Source organism: Copidosoma floridanum, unplaced genomic scaffold, assembly GCF_036245765.1.
Source record: "Copidosoma floridanum isolate Cflo_tuat_1 unplaced genomic scaffold, Cflo_Japanese_pri ptg000040l, whole genome shotgun sequence".
Classification (NCBI taxonomy): domain Eukaryota; kingdom Metazoa; phylum Arthropoda; class Insecta; order Hymenoptera; family Encyrtidae; genus Copidosoma; species Copidosoma floridanum.
The window spans coordinates 4,900,104-4,913,618 of record NW_028321917.1 but is presented as its reverse complement, the minus strand read 5'-3'; the positions used below and the strand labels follow the sequence as shown (position 1 = coordinate 4,913,618).

At 35.7% G+C, this 13,515-nt stretch overlaps 2 protein-coding genes across 5 annotated transcripts; one reads left to right on the top strand and one right to left on the bottom strand.

Annotated features, from left to right (window-relative positions):
• Window positions 1-562: 562 nt before the first annotated feature.
• Mcm10 (minichromosome maintenance 10 homolog) lies at window positions 563-3,525 on the top strand. The gene is made up of 2 exons (XM_014356024.2): window positions 563-679; window positions 825-3,525. The coding sequence occupies exon 2, from the start codon at window positions 865-867 to the stop codon at window positions 3,211-3,213; it is 2,349 nt and encodes a 782-aa protein (XP_014211510.2). The 5' UTR covers window positions 563-679; window positions 825-864; the 3' UTR covers window positions 3,214-3,525.
• A 114-nt stretch (window positions 3,526-3,639) lies between these two features.
• On the bottom strand, window positions 3,640-12,932 carry eRF1 (eukaryotic release factor 1). 4 transcript variants are annotated; one of them, XR_001339043.2, is made up of 12 exons: window positions 12,893-12,932; window positions 9,429-10,082; window positions 8,472-8,647; window positions 8,213-8,340; window positions 7,980-8,130; window positions 7,365-7,555; window positions 7,128-7,257; window positions 6,827-7,047; window positions 6,609-6,756; window positions 6,176-6,295; window positions 4,985-5,013; window positions 4,792-4,879 (listed from the first exon to the last, which is right to left on the bottom strand). XR_001339043.2 is itself a non-coding variant. In XM_014355994.2 (11 exons), the coding sequence occupies exons 2-10, from the start codon at window positions 9,518-9,520 to the stop codon at window positions 6,216-6,218; spliced, it is 1,317 nt and encodes a 438-aa protein (XP_014211480.2). In that variant the 5' UTR covers window positions 9,521-10,082; window positions 12,893-12,932; the 3' UTR covers window positions 4,790-4,879; window positions 6,176-6,215. The 4 variants fall into 4 exon arrangements, 3 of the variants coding, with proteins under 3 accessions (XP_014211478.2, XP_089454081.1, XP_014211480.2); XM_014355994.2 differs by lacking the exon at window positions 4,985-5,013 and having other exon boundaries at window positions 4,790-4,879; XM_014355992.2 differs by lacking the exons at window positions 4,985-5,013; window positions 6,176-6,295 and having other exon boundaries at window positions 3,640-4,879.
• Between the last annotated feature and the right edge of the window lie 583 nt (window positions 12,933-13,515).

Genomic DNA, 13,515 nt, shown 5'->3' with positions numbered 1-13,515 from the left:
TCTATACATTATCCAAATACTTAGATTAAACGGCTAGTTCTTACGGAATGCATCCTCAGTCAACTTTTTACTCTCACTAGGTGGTTGAACTAGGTGGTACCCGTTGAACTAGGTGGCGGCTATTTTGCCGTTTGACACCCTGGGACTTGTTTCAAAACAACTTAACTCGTTATCAATAATAGATATCTATAGCAAAAATACTTCGGATCTCCACGAATCATGAGTTTTTCCAATATTTGACAAATTGGCTTTGATTTCGCAATTTACCCACCCACACGACCCCAGCTCTTAGTCTGTAAGTATAAAGTAGAATTACTCTAAATTAAGTAAACTTGAGCTCTTGAATTTCGCGTTTTTGTGCTATCGAGTCGCGCGCCATCTTTAATGGTTCAATTGGCGGGATTTCATTGTTTCTTGTCGTCTGCTTCAGAAAATTTAAGACCACTATAACTATAATTCCCTCATTGTCAGTGCCATACAACATCAGCTGTACAACATACTGTTGGCTTAAATTTTTTAATTTAATAATAATATTACTAAAAAAAATAAAAATTTGGTGACATGTATATTAAGTTTGCCCTAAATGAAGTTTATGCATGGATATAGAATATATAAATTTTTGTAATCATGTGTCTTCTATAACTTCCTTCAACGTGTGTTAGTTATATTTAACAGCCAGGTAAACAAATGTACATGTAATTTATTTTATACTATTGTTATTATTTGGAAAATATGTATCGTTAAGAAATGCAGTGTGTTGAATATACTAAAATAAAAGTATTTTATGAGCAGGTACTTACATTGCTTTGTTTTTTCTATTGTAGAGAAAGTAATTAGTTTTAGTTGAAAATAACTGAACAAACAATGAGTGACAGTGACTCTGACAGTGAATTGCTGGCTAGTCTCCTGTCATCAGCAGCAGAGGAAGATAGCAAGCCAGTAAAACCTAGTACTGTTACTGTTTTGGAGCAATCAAAACTTGATTCAGAACCAGATTCCGATGACGAGTTGCTGGCTACCCTCTTGGGAACAGACGACGACAATGGTGTTGCCGAAGCATCGCAAAAATCGACAGATACAGACGCCTCGACACTCTCGAAAACAAATTTTCTGAGAGAGTATAATTTCCTTGATGACACATCTGATGATGTTACAGAGCTGGCAAACAAAACGCAGACTCCTAAGAAGCAGAAAAAATCCACACTTGCTAATGACAATGCAGACTCATCCGACGAGGAAGACTCAAAGTACTTTGAACAGCAGCGTTACTCCGAATACGGTAAGGACATAAAACGCTTGATAAAGACTAAGGAATCTGAAAAAGAAGGCCTTGGTTCGAGTTTTACGAAAGAAAACAGCTACAGCAGCCCAGCTGCTAAAACATACAATCCACCCTTGAGTAAAAGTTTCAAGACAAAAGCCAGCAGTAGTTCTCTATCCAACAGTTTCAGTGGTTTATCCGAAAAAAGCGACAAGTACAGTTTGCAGGCTGAAGCTTCTACCCCGGTTACGAAAGACGTGTACAGCGATCCGATATTTGGCTTAAGAATCGTAAAACCCCTAGTTTCGTCGGCAGACCTAGTTGAGAAGATGCAAGGACGAAAGCCCGTTACAGTCTCAGCGGTGAAGCAACACCTGTTGAATGTATCCTCAATCAGAGTTCAAGAAGACTGGGTGATTGGTGGCGTCATATTGAGCAAAAGCGCGACGAGAACGTCCGTAAAGGGCAGCCAATACTGCATTTGGAAGATATCCGACCTTTCGACGGAAATGAACACCGTCTCGGTGTTCCTGTTCAGTGGTGCATACAAGAATCTCTGGAAATTGCCAACCGGAACCGCCGTCATCATACTCAATCCAACCGTCCTGGAAAACAAAGATGGCAAGGATTTGGCCACACTATCCGTCGACAACGAGCGCAAGGTCATGGTTTTGGGCTCATCCAAAGACTTGAGCAAGTGCAGGTCGATGAAGAAAAACGGCGAGCCCTGCACGGCTCCTGTGAACCTGCGATTCGGTGAGTACTGCGTCTACCACGTCAAGCAGGAGTATGGCAAGTTCAGTAAGAGAACCGATATCCAGTCTCATGGACTGGGAAGGACGATCGGCCAGCTAGGTTCTTTGGGACAGGCAAAAAAGCCGCCTACTAGCTTATACCAGCAACGACATCCAGAGGCTCAACCTTTCGTGGCAGTCCTGGCAAAGAGGAACGAGGTCCAAGCTAAGAAAGATCGCGAGCGCTTGGCCATGCTTAAAGGCGACGCCAAAGCGCTGGAGCAGTGCAGAACACAAGCAAAAATGGAATCCATGGCAAACAAAAGACAGGTAAAATCGATCAGCGTTGAATTAACTGCTCATCAAACAAAAAAAGATCTAGAAAAATTGAATAAACTGCGTGGCTGGGGTTCCGAATATCTTTCTCCGGGGTCGCAGCTAGAGAAAAAGAGTACAGAGGCCAAAATGATGCTGTCGACCCCAAAATTGGGCAACGGAGCAAAGGGAGGCTTCATCGACTTTTCCGAGTCAACCCCTAAGAGTTACATACATAGAGCCAAGCTCAATGCCCTCGAGTACGTAAGGAAGAACGGCATGATCCAAAAACTGGATCCAAACCAGAGTCAGAAGAGCAAAGAAATTCTTAGAGAAAGAGGAATAAAGCGTAGAAGGGAAGAGGAAGCTGGCGAAGGAGAGACGATGGCAGAGAAGGTGGCGAAGAAGGAACTGGCCGTGAAAAACAGGTTTCAGGAAATGTTGGAGAAGAAGTCGGCGCACATGGATCTCGTCGAGAAACACGAGGATGAGGAGACTGAACTGTACTTTAGAAAGCAGTTGGCCAAGGAACGTATGGAGGAAAAGATGCTGACGACTTTCAAGATAGCGTGTAAGGCCGTGCAGTGCAAAATTTGTAAGTACACTGCGTTTTCTGGCTCTGATCTGTGCAAGAAGCTGCAGCATCCCCTTAAGGTCTTCGACGCTGTCAAGAGATTCTTCAAGTGCGGCGAATGCGGCAACAGGACGGTAAGCTTGGACCGAATACCAATGGAGACTTGCAAAAGGTGCTCTAGTTCAAAGTGGTTGAGAGCTGCGATGATGGACGACAAGAAGACCCAGCTTCCAGGTTCGAAGTTGAGTATACGTGGTGCTGAGGAAAAATACATTGGAGCAACTGTTTCGGGAGATAGTCTTGATTTGCTGGTGCCGGAGAACGACTGATTAAGTTGTTTGTAAATTTTTTTTTCCCCCACGATCGAATGTTGTACACTCTTTCACGACGTCTAATAACGTGATTGTAACATACTGCTGTGATAGTATGATAATGTATAATTGTTTCCAAGAATTATTTAAATATTCAATAGAAAAAAAAAATTATATCATTTTTCTATAAAATGTTTCGTATGAATCACTATGAAATGTAATTGATTTTTCGAAGAAACTTAAGCGCAGAATTTACAAAAACGTTCAATTTTTATTCAACAATGAAACATTTTGATGTATTGTAGTAAAATAAAACAAATTTAACAAGTATTACTTACAATTTTACATGTGTTAAAAAAAAAAGTAAAAATAAAAATAAAAAAGTAACAATAATCTAAGAAGATAAATTATAATATAGAAATGTTACTACAAACTACAATTATTTAAAATTCCAAGAATAGTTTTACTTTAAATATTTTCCATTTTTTTTAAGTTACGTAAGATCCTTCTTTTATGTAAAGTACTTTTAATGTTGTACACATGTTCAATAGCGATTAGTTCATTACATTTCGTCCGTGATTCTCTATACAACGAGAAATAGCGCCATAGACAAATCGACTAGCTTTGTCAAGACTGCTTTTTCAGCGCTACTGCTCCGTTGGAAAAAATTATACAAAAGTTGAATTATTTTTCTTATTTTCGTTTTTCTTAGTTTTGAACAAATTTTAATTTTGGCATTTTTTTGTTTTTTGTTTTTTATTCAATTAAAAAGCACAGAAATCGAGAAAAAATTATTTGCTACCCGAAACAAGCTATTGCTGAATTTTGACGACAAAGAAGTATACATGTACAATACAGGACACAGAGCTTTCGTGCAAATATGAATTAAAAACTTTCTTTTAAAGTTATCCGCCAGTCGTCAGCGGCAATTTATCTAATTAAATATAAATTTGTAACGGCATCTTGTTTATGATTTTCCGTGTGTAACGAGTCTTAGAGCAGCCTCGACAACGAAGTTTAACGGTGCGAGATAGAAAAATGCGACGCAGCGAGTCGTCATAGTTGGTTCATCAACGTCATAGGCAGGCAGCAAGCTGGCTTTTTTTTGTTTTTTTAATAAATTCATTTTGTTTCTATAATTTATGTTGTCACAGTCTTTTTCGTGTCGAGTCTCTGACTCACAAGTACACAGACTGGATTCATTTCATTAAACATTTGCTTCGTTAAAAACAACATACAGCACCAGAGTCTTTTCTTTCGATATATCAGAGTTTTAAGTTCCTACAGCACCACATTTTTCTCTTCCTCTCCCTTTCTAGTTGAGTACTTTTCAAAATTTTTGCTATAGAAAAAAATATAAGTATTTTTTTTACGTTTATCTCTTCACTTTTTTCCTTTGATAGAAGAAAGAAGGAGAGAAAGAGACGAGTTTGGCGCATTTGTTTCAATATATTTATTCGGCGTTTCTTGGTTTCCACTATTAAAGGGCGTGTGTGTATGTTGATGCGTTGCTGCTTCTTTATTCCGTTTCCTCTTGTATGATAGTCATCGTTTCTGCGTTTACTTATTCCAGAAAATATCCAAACAGGAGTCTAATAAATTTAATAATCATCGTAGTCAAAGCTGTCGAACTCAGCCTCTTCCAACTGCATGCTCTGAAAGTCCACCTTGTACCGTAAAATACCTGTAAGAAAAAATGAAAGATATTACATTCCCATTAATAAACTGCCATGTATTTTACTGAACTATTCTCAACTACTAGAGGAAGAATTTCGCTTTGCAGTCTTACATTTTTAGTTACCTTTTCCAGTTAGCAAGCTGACAAAAAGGAATAACAATAATTAATCAGACTACGGAATCTTCCTCTTTATCGTTCATACAACTAGAGTTTTTTTAGCATTCTGAGCAATTAAAAATAACACATGACATCGACAAGTTAAGTAACATAATATATTTTATTAATTGATCGTTTTTTTTTATAATGACTATGGCAGAGTTAATGCAAAATAATTAAGTAACTATTTTTCGTAGTAAGATGTCAAAATTGTACATAACACATCTAAAGAGCGCAAGTAAAAAAGTTTCAGATCGTTGTATCACCCATTTTAGTAAAAAAGGGGATTTAGGTCTTAGATTTTCTTTACGTTCTCCCTTGAAGTGCGTACAATTTGACGCATCTTTGCGGATGGAAAGTCAAATTTCCGAACCACAACGACACGTAAAATTATAAAATGATATTCGCATAAAACATGACAATGGCTGCCAATGATTTTTTATAAGTGTATTAATGCAACAGCTCTTGACAGATGTCTAAACAAATATCTAACATGCAAAATCTAAACGAATCGAAGGCAGACTTGAAAAATAATTACAATACGGAAATAACTGAAAAATACGATATGATTATAAGCGTGCGTCGCAATTATTAGAGAAGACAAATGGTCATATTCATCTTGTTAATGAAGACGGCCTACAAATGCGGAAAATGAAGACATTGATGTGGAGACATGCAGAAAATTGTAAAAATAATATCGATACACGAAAAATAAAGACTAAAAAATATACAGTACATTTGTATCTATTTCCGCGTTATTAAAAAAAAAAAAAAAGAAATAAAATTTTATAAAATATACATACAAGTCAAACAACTAAACTACTGCTGTATGATAAGAAACACTAACAAAACAAATAATTAAATGAAGAAGTTGGCGACATTATCGCATTTTTGAAATCAGTAAAAATTAGGCAAATTGAATGTTTAAAAAATCGATGTAAAAAAATTATTTATAATGTAGACACTTTTTTGAAAGTGTTTTTACTTTTTTAAACGAAAAAAACGAAAAAGCCAGGTATTACACTATAGTGAAATGAAACGTGAGAAATGAAGAAAAAAATAAAAATAAAAAAAATAAAAAACAGTAACAATTGTGTACAACGAAAGAGCGAAGTAGCACGCTTGAATAATCATTAACAGGACTACCTGAACACGGCTCTGACCAAGCGACAGAGACGTGAGTTTTTTAATAATCATCGAGGTCGACGTCATCGAGAGGCTCATCAGCCTGTAATGACTGGAAGTCGACTTTGTAGCGGAGGATTCCTATACGCCGAAACACTCTTATATTAAACATTTGGTCGTTTTAATTTTTCGTTGTCTTAAGGTGACACTTTTTTTGGTCTCAATATATATTTTAGGATCATCCAATTTATTTACAAATTTTAACTAGTAAAATTTTTTGTTAATTTTTGATACATCAGAAGAATAATTTAAATAAGTATTCACCTTAAGATTCCAGGAAAAATATGTACTATTCAACTAGCCATAATTAAGATTATGCAAAGTAAATGTAATTATATTATATTATAAGCTATATGTGGTAAAGATATGTTTTGCTTAAGTAATACTAACTCACCTCCAATACCCCCAAAGCCTCTAACGAATTGCGATCCTTCTTGAGACTTGTCCGTAATAATTTCTAATGTCGCACCGAAACTCTTGTAGTTATTTGCAAGCCACTCAAGTAGTGGTTGACACTCCACCAATTCTAACTCAACCCCGCTCTGAAACAAAATGTTTGAGATAAGTAAACAAATCTTGTACGTTTTTGGATAAAATCCAGTAGATATTCACCTCTTTGTCTGTGAAGTGTGACTTGTCTTTTTCCTGTTCCGGCGTTAGATGTAAGACTTTTTCTTCACTACTCGTATGATTCTTTAACACGTATCTCTGGATGTCGAGATTCTCCCAACAAATTAAGGTTTCTACACTACCTAATTCAAGAGCTCTCAGGGTATCTTCAACGCCAAAACAGTACTTTCCCGTGTCTTGAGAAATCTCATCAAAGTAACGACCTGATTATAAAAGTTCGTGCATCAATTGGGCGCACTCACAACTTTGGTTTGAAAATCAAGAAAATAGTTATTCAACATACCAATGAGTTTCTTTTCTTGGATGAACTTGACATTTTGCAGCGATTCTGCAGCTAATTCGATTGCTTGATTGAATCCATTTTCACCACCGTACGAAACATCGACTAGTTTTATAATTTTAGTTTGCAATCTCTGTGTAATAAAATCTCTTCAGTAGGTTATGCTTTTGTTAACATTAAAAAGTAATCCACAATAGCTAGTCAAGTAGTTAAATGAGCACAAAATGTGTGTCAACTTACGGGATCAAACATGTCCGATTGACTAAGCTCCGTTTTGAAATCGGCACTACCAGCAAGTATCAAACCAGCAATGTTAGGTTTGTCATTGGATATAAAGAGCTGCGTCGCCACTTCAGCTACTTTCCGTACGTAATTGTGACGTTTTTCCATTCGCAATCGAGCAAAACGAAGAGCGGACTGACCTCCTCTACCTATAAATAGTCAATCGATGAACAAAATTGAAAAATTATGTAATTTGATAAATAAAATTTAATGTTACTGTATTCCGCAGTCTTACTGTTCGGATGAGTAATGATACTTATTGAGAATAAAAAATAAATCATTTTTATAAAGAAATCAAAATAACTTTAAACTAATAGTAACAATAATTATCTGTGTAGTAGCAAGTCCGTTGATTAAAGCTTTGAGAAAACATTGATTGCGAGTAAAAATTATTTTAAACTGGAAAAAATAAATATACTGATTCAAAAAAAAAACAATCGTGCAAAATTAGAGCCAAGAGAAGGACTACCCAATTAGGGGTCAAGTTAAACAATTTAAAGCATCTTTGATGTTGAGAGTCTTTCATATGGAGATAGTATTGTATTCTTATAAGAAGAAAGTTGGAGGCCTCACCATGTTTTTTCGGTAAATCAACTGTGAATTTGTGCAGAACTTCTCGTGTGTTTCCTTGTAGAGTACCAAAAAGCGCACCATTACCATCCATAACAATAAAACCAAATTTGTTGTCGTCTGCCAGCAACGCCGTCAACGCTTCAGTGTGAAACTAAAAAAAATAATGTAGTGAATGAAAAAAAAAAAATAATAATAATGAAAATAATCAATTGATTACAAAATGATGTGTGTACCTTATTGTCACAGAGATAAAGTGAAGTGTTAATAGGTTTAAATGGCTCAAAATCAATGTTAACTTTCTTTTCTTTCCCTTCTTCAGTAACAATTGTACCACAGTAAATAACCAGGCCATTTGGAGGTACTGCAATGCAGACAAAAATTTCATGAAAAGAATGCGATAGTCAAGGTTAATTTTCATTATCAAAACTCAAAACAGTTATATTAAAAATAATAAATGCAATTTCAAGTTATAATACTAAATTAAAATTATACCTTTGGTATATAATTTTAGTCTGTGTTGTACTGATGTGATGGCACCAAGGACGGATAGTCTGTTCACTCGAGACTTGATATTTGATGCTGTACCAAATTCATCAGCCAACATTTTACTGACTCTGGAGATTTGATCTTTTGGCGGAATGATTAGTGAAATCATACTTGTACCATTCCTAGAAAATAATGCAATGTGTTTAGAAACAAAAACCTTATACACTTGTACCTAAACTAAATTGGTGAATTCTACATTGAGTAAGTTTGTTCAATGCATGAGATTTCAAATTTAAAGACTAGAAAAAATCTGTACTAATAAAAACTGAAGATTGATAGTCTACTAACTCGATATCTCTACAACGCGGACTCAAATGGACAATTAAACCACTTAAGTTTTTTGACGCAATGAAGTTTGGCAAAATGTGAGTATTTCAATGAGTGTGAGCATGGAGCAATCATCATTTTCATCAAAAAATCAGGCTATGATGTATCAAGTGTTCTTGAATGACTTTAATCTTTAAAAAAATGTTTTCCCTCTTTTTATAGGCAAATTCTACTTGAAATAGTAATATAATAATTAAAAAGCTAGCCGATTGTCTGAAAAATATACAAGAAAAAAAAATCACAGAAAAAAAGTATCGATTACAACGCGGTAGACTACTACCTTGGAAGTAGCCACACAGAATGATCGGAATTCCTCACACACAAATACACCTTGCACACGAGCTTGATCAATGCTGCCAAAACAGCCAGACAGCAGCGATCCACAACCTAGTCCCTAACCCCACATCGCGTTGACTCCACGTGCTTCCACCCAGACGAGTATTTGCCAGAATTCTCGACCGAACTCCTTAAACATATGGCACTGGCAAATTTCACTTCTCCAATGCGATAAAAAAGATCCAGCCATATGCACCAATGTCCCCTGATAAATCGAAACAGAGAACGCTTTTGACTCACCCCCTGGCCATCTCCAAGCTCTTGATGAGCTTCTTGATCTTCCAGATCTCGACGTTGCGGTCGGCGGAGGTCTCCGGATTGTTGTCCGACATCCTGGCTGCTGGTTGTTGCTGCTGCTCCGCAACACGCACACGCACCTCTAACTTTTACCACCCACGCGCGAAGAGTACTTGGCGTATGTGTACAGTCCCGTTAAAGCAAGAAGTCCCGCTCTACTGCTCTGCTGGACTGCTGGTGCTACTGCCTGCCCCTCTGCTTTGAATCCCACCTCCTCCGCCTTTTCAGATTTTGTTTCGCTGATATGACGGCTCTCTCTCTCTCCCTCTGTAGTCTCCTCTCGCTCTACACTCTGCTATTTGGAAGCTGCTTGGGACAGCGGGGGTGCGTGTGTATAGTTAGGTACGTCGTCTCGGGACTCCGAACTCACTTTTGAAAATATGGACCACACCTCCAGTCTTCCACCCTCCTTAGCACAGTCTCCGTCTTCTCTCGTTCGTTTTCCTGCAGTACACCAAACACCACCAATAATATAAGGTGTACACTTGTGTGCCACCGCGCTCTCGCTGACTTTCCTTCCGCCTTTTCTCTCTCCTGTTTTCGTGTGCGCAAAGCGAGTCTCAACTGGGAACGAACGAGCTCAACTAAGATCCAAACCTGCAAATTTAGATCAATTAAGTACTTGTATTATTTATATACTTGTGTAAAGAAAAGGCCATCGACATAAAAATGTTTTTTTTTTTTCATTTAGGTATACCTACAACAATTTATTAATGTGACGACTTTTTACACGAGCCCGATTATCGTGTACACATAAGGTCTGTTCGAGTATTCAACAGTAATGTCATTTAAATGTACAAATATACATATATATGTACATACATATATATATATATATATATATATATATATATATATATATATATATATATACACATCCACACATCATGTCACACTACACTACTAAGGTACTAAGTAGTAAATGTTCCAATACATGTGCTTATTGTAAAAAAGGTGAGAACAAAAAAAATGAGCAAAAACGAAACGTCATTAACGATTAATGGTGATGTAACGGTGAAAGTAGACTCTCACCCTATGATGAAGTAAAATAATTATTTAAAAAATATTGTATTTTAAATGGTGATAAACAAAAAAATTTTTTGGCAAAATGAATACATTTTATCAAGAAAAATTTATCCTGTTCAATAGTCACGTTTTTATTGAGTGTTCTTATTTTCATTCAAAACGTGAGATATTACCAGTGCGTGTAAAGAAATGCAATTTTTATTACGTTTCTTCTCCTTTGATTTTTCGCCAGATAAAGGACCACGAAAATGTGAATAACTGTTAGTGTGTAATCGAATACAGGATGGAAAATTTTACCAAACGCTTTTGCCCAAAGATCTTTCTACGGAAAAATTAAAAATTTCTCAACAATCTTTTAAGAAAAATGTTACTAAGTAATATCAACTCGAACCTATGAAGAGTTTTTCAGCTTAGTGTCTGTTTTTTTTCGACTGATTTAATATTTCCTTATCGAAATATATTTTTTTTATCATGTACATTTGAATAAAACAAAATGAAATGATTTTGAACAATTACCCCGACTCAACCAATTTACGTGAAAATTAAAAAAAAAAAAAAAAAAAATACTTATAACGCTAAAAACATAGTAAAATAAAATCATATAACGCGTGCTGTAGACTATATTCATGTAAATATTACAAGTGTACATACACATGTACGCAACGTGGGCAATTATGCGCGCATCTGCCTTATTTGAATGATGAACCAACATTATGCTACTCGAAATCTATACATAAATGCAACATTTAACAACTGATCGGAATTTTTTTCCCCACAATAAGTATCGTCGAACTTGCAAAACTAAAGAGTGGTAATCATATAAAATATTGTTATCGACACGTTTGAAAGCTTACAAAAAGCTGTCAAATTTTGTGCAATAAAAAAAAATACTTATGAAAAACCAAAAATCTAATAAATTGTAAGATGCGCAACATCACTATGTTAATAACGCTAATTACTTTTTATTTTTTTTGCTACTTAACAAAAAAATATCTTATCCGTATGTTGCCACTCGAAAAATCTGCGAACGAAAGCTGATAGACGAGTAGAAAATCCGCTGAACCTAACAATTGATATCCAAGGGGTCGTTTTTGATATAGTACGTAATTCAATGCGTAGATTACGAAAAAAATAGTTAAAAACTCGAAAGCTCTCTTGAATAGCGTAAAAATAGCGTTTAAAACTTATTTCGCTTATATCTCATTAACGATAACAGATCGAACGAAAATAAAAATACCAGCGTGTAAAGCGGAAAATTTCCTATTAATAATGTTTTTTAGTTTAGTTCGGACCAACACAAAATTTTAAGATAAAAAATATCTAATGTATATTCGTCCAATATGCCATGAGAGCGCGTGGACAAGCAGCTGAGTGCTCCGACCTACACCGACGATCGTCGGCTGCTCCTTGCATGAATATAGGTGTATACGTGATCATATGTGTGCACTATGCACCTATGCACTCTATGCAGTATCCGCAATTCCGCATCTACTTACAGTACTTACACTAAAATCAGTGTTTCGAACTTTTTGGAGTCAGAGAGGAATGAGGCTTGAAGAGCAACTCTTTATGTATGAAAAATATGTTGTTAAGGTAAATGTCCCTATTGTGAGACAGGGTTAAGCGTACTAAAAAGTAAATTAAGCTATTCAAAACCAAAAAATACACAAAAGTGGAAATTTTTTTGTATTATAATGTAAAATGACGTGCTCTAGCAATAAAAAATTTATTTTAATGTATAAATAAGATCGCAATAATAATTTAATTTGAAATAATGGAGAAAAATATGAGGTACCGATTAATGGCACATCAAAAAATAGCATGGCCCAGTTGTCCCACTCAGTTAGTCCCGGTTTATGGGACATACAAAAACTGTTATATTTAACCTACCTTGATAAAAAAAAGTATGTGAATAGCACTATAATATAGAGCAATATAATAAAAAAAAAAAAAAAGACCTATAGGTATTACGGATTCTACTGCCGCAATCCGGTGCAAACTGGATCTCTTCGCGCGCGCACAGCACCACTATCTTGGCCAAAGTACGAAGTTGTAGAGTTGTACCTGCCAACGTCGTCTTATACAGATTTTCTTTTTATTTTCTTTGTGGTCCACAGTCTGTTATTAATTTCCTTGACTTAATTTCAACTTTTACAGTCATAACAGCTATAAATTTACTTTTGAATGCTACCTCAGCGGAGATTTATGTACAAGAAATATGTTGAGTTAGAGAGCATCAGGGGTGGTATTCCGTAACTTTTTTTCACTGTGTTAGCTTATATTGTAGCATAGGCTGATGCACAGCAAACTACCTAAGTAGTTACGGAATACCACTCCTGAGAGAAAGTGATTTAAGTAGGTAATATGTTATAAGTACTCACGTGTCTTTTCGCTAGCGCCTGGCGACGAGGTCGCTTACGCTGACACTGTAATAAAATATACCCCAGACCCCAGTAACATATGCTTAAAACCATGGTAAAATAAAACAAGGTAGGCCCACGCGCATGTTTACATGACCAAACCAATCGGAGAAGGAGCCTGTGTGACGTCATAATCAGCGCTAAATTCAAATTGTATGTGTATAAATGAGCAGCAAGCAACAAAGTGTTTTCGTTATTTATTGAGAAGGTGAGTGTTGATGGTCACTGTTACTTAAAAATATGAAGTACAACGTCGGACTTGTAAAAACGACTGACCTGTTCAAAATTTTTTTTAAACTATAAGTTATAAGTTACGAAAGAGAAATGTATTAACTCTTCAAAAAAATTTCAAAACTTATTGAAAACACTAAGTTATCTGATTTTTTGTTAAGATATACAAAATTTTGCTTATATTTTTAAAATTTTATTATTGCTCATGAACTAATTATTACAAGTTAACTGCATTTTTTTACTTTGTAAAATACATTTACTTTATGTTAGTTCAGTCTAGTCAGTTTGTGTACAAGTTTTTATCATGATACTCCATTCAATTCGCTGTTACTAGGGTGAGATTACATGGACAA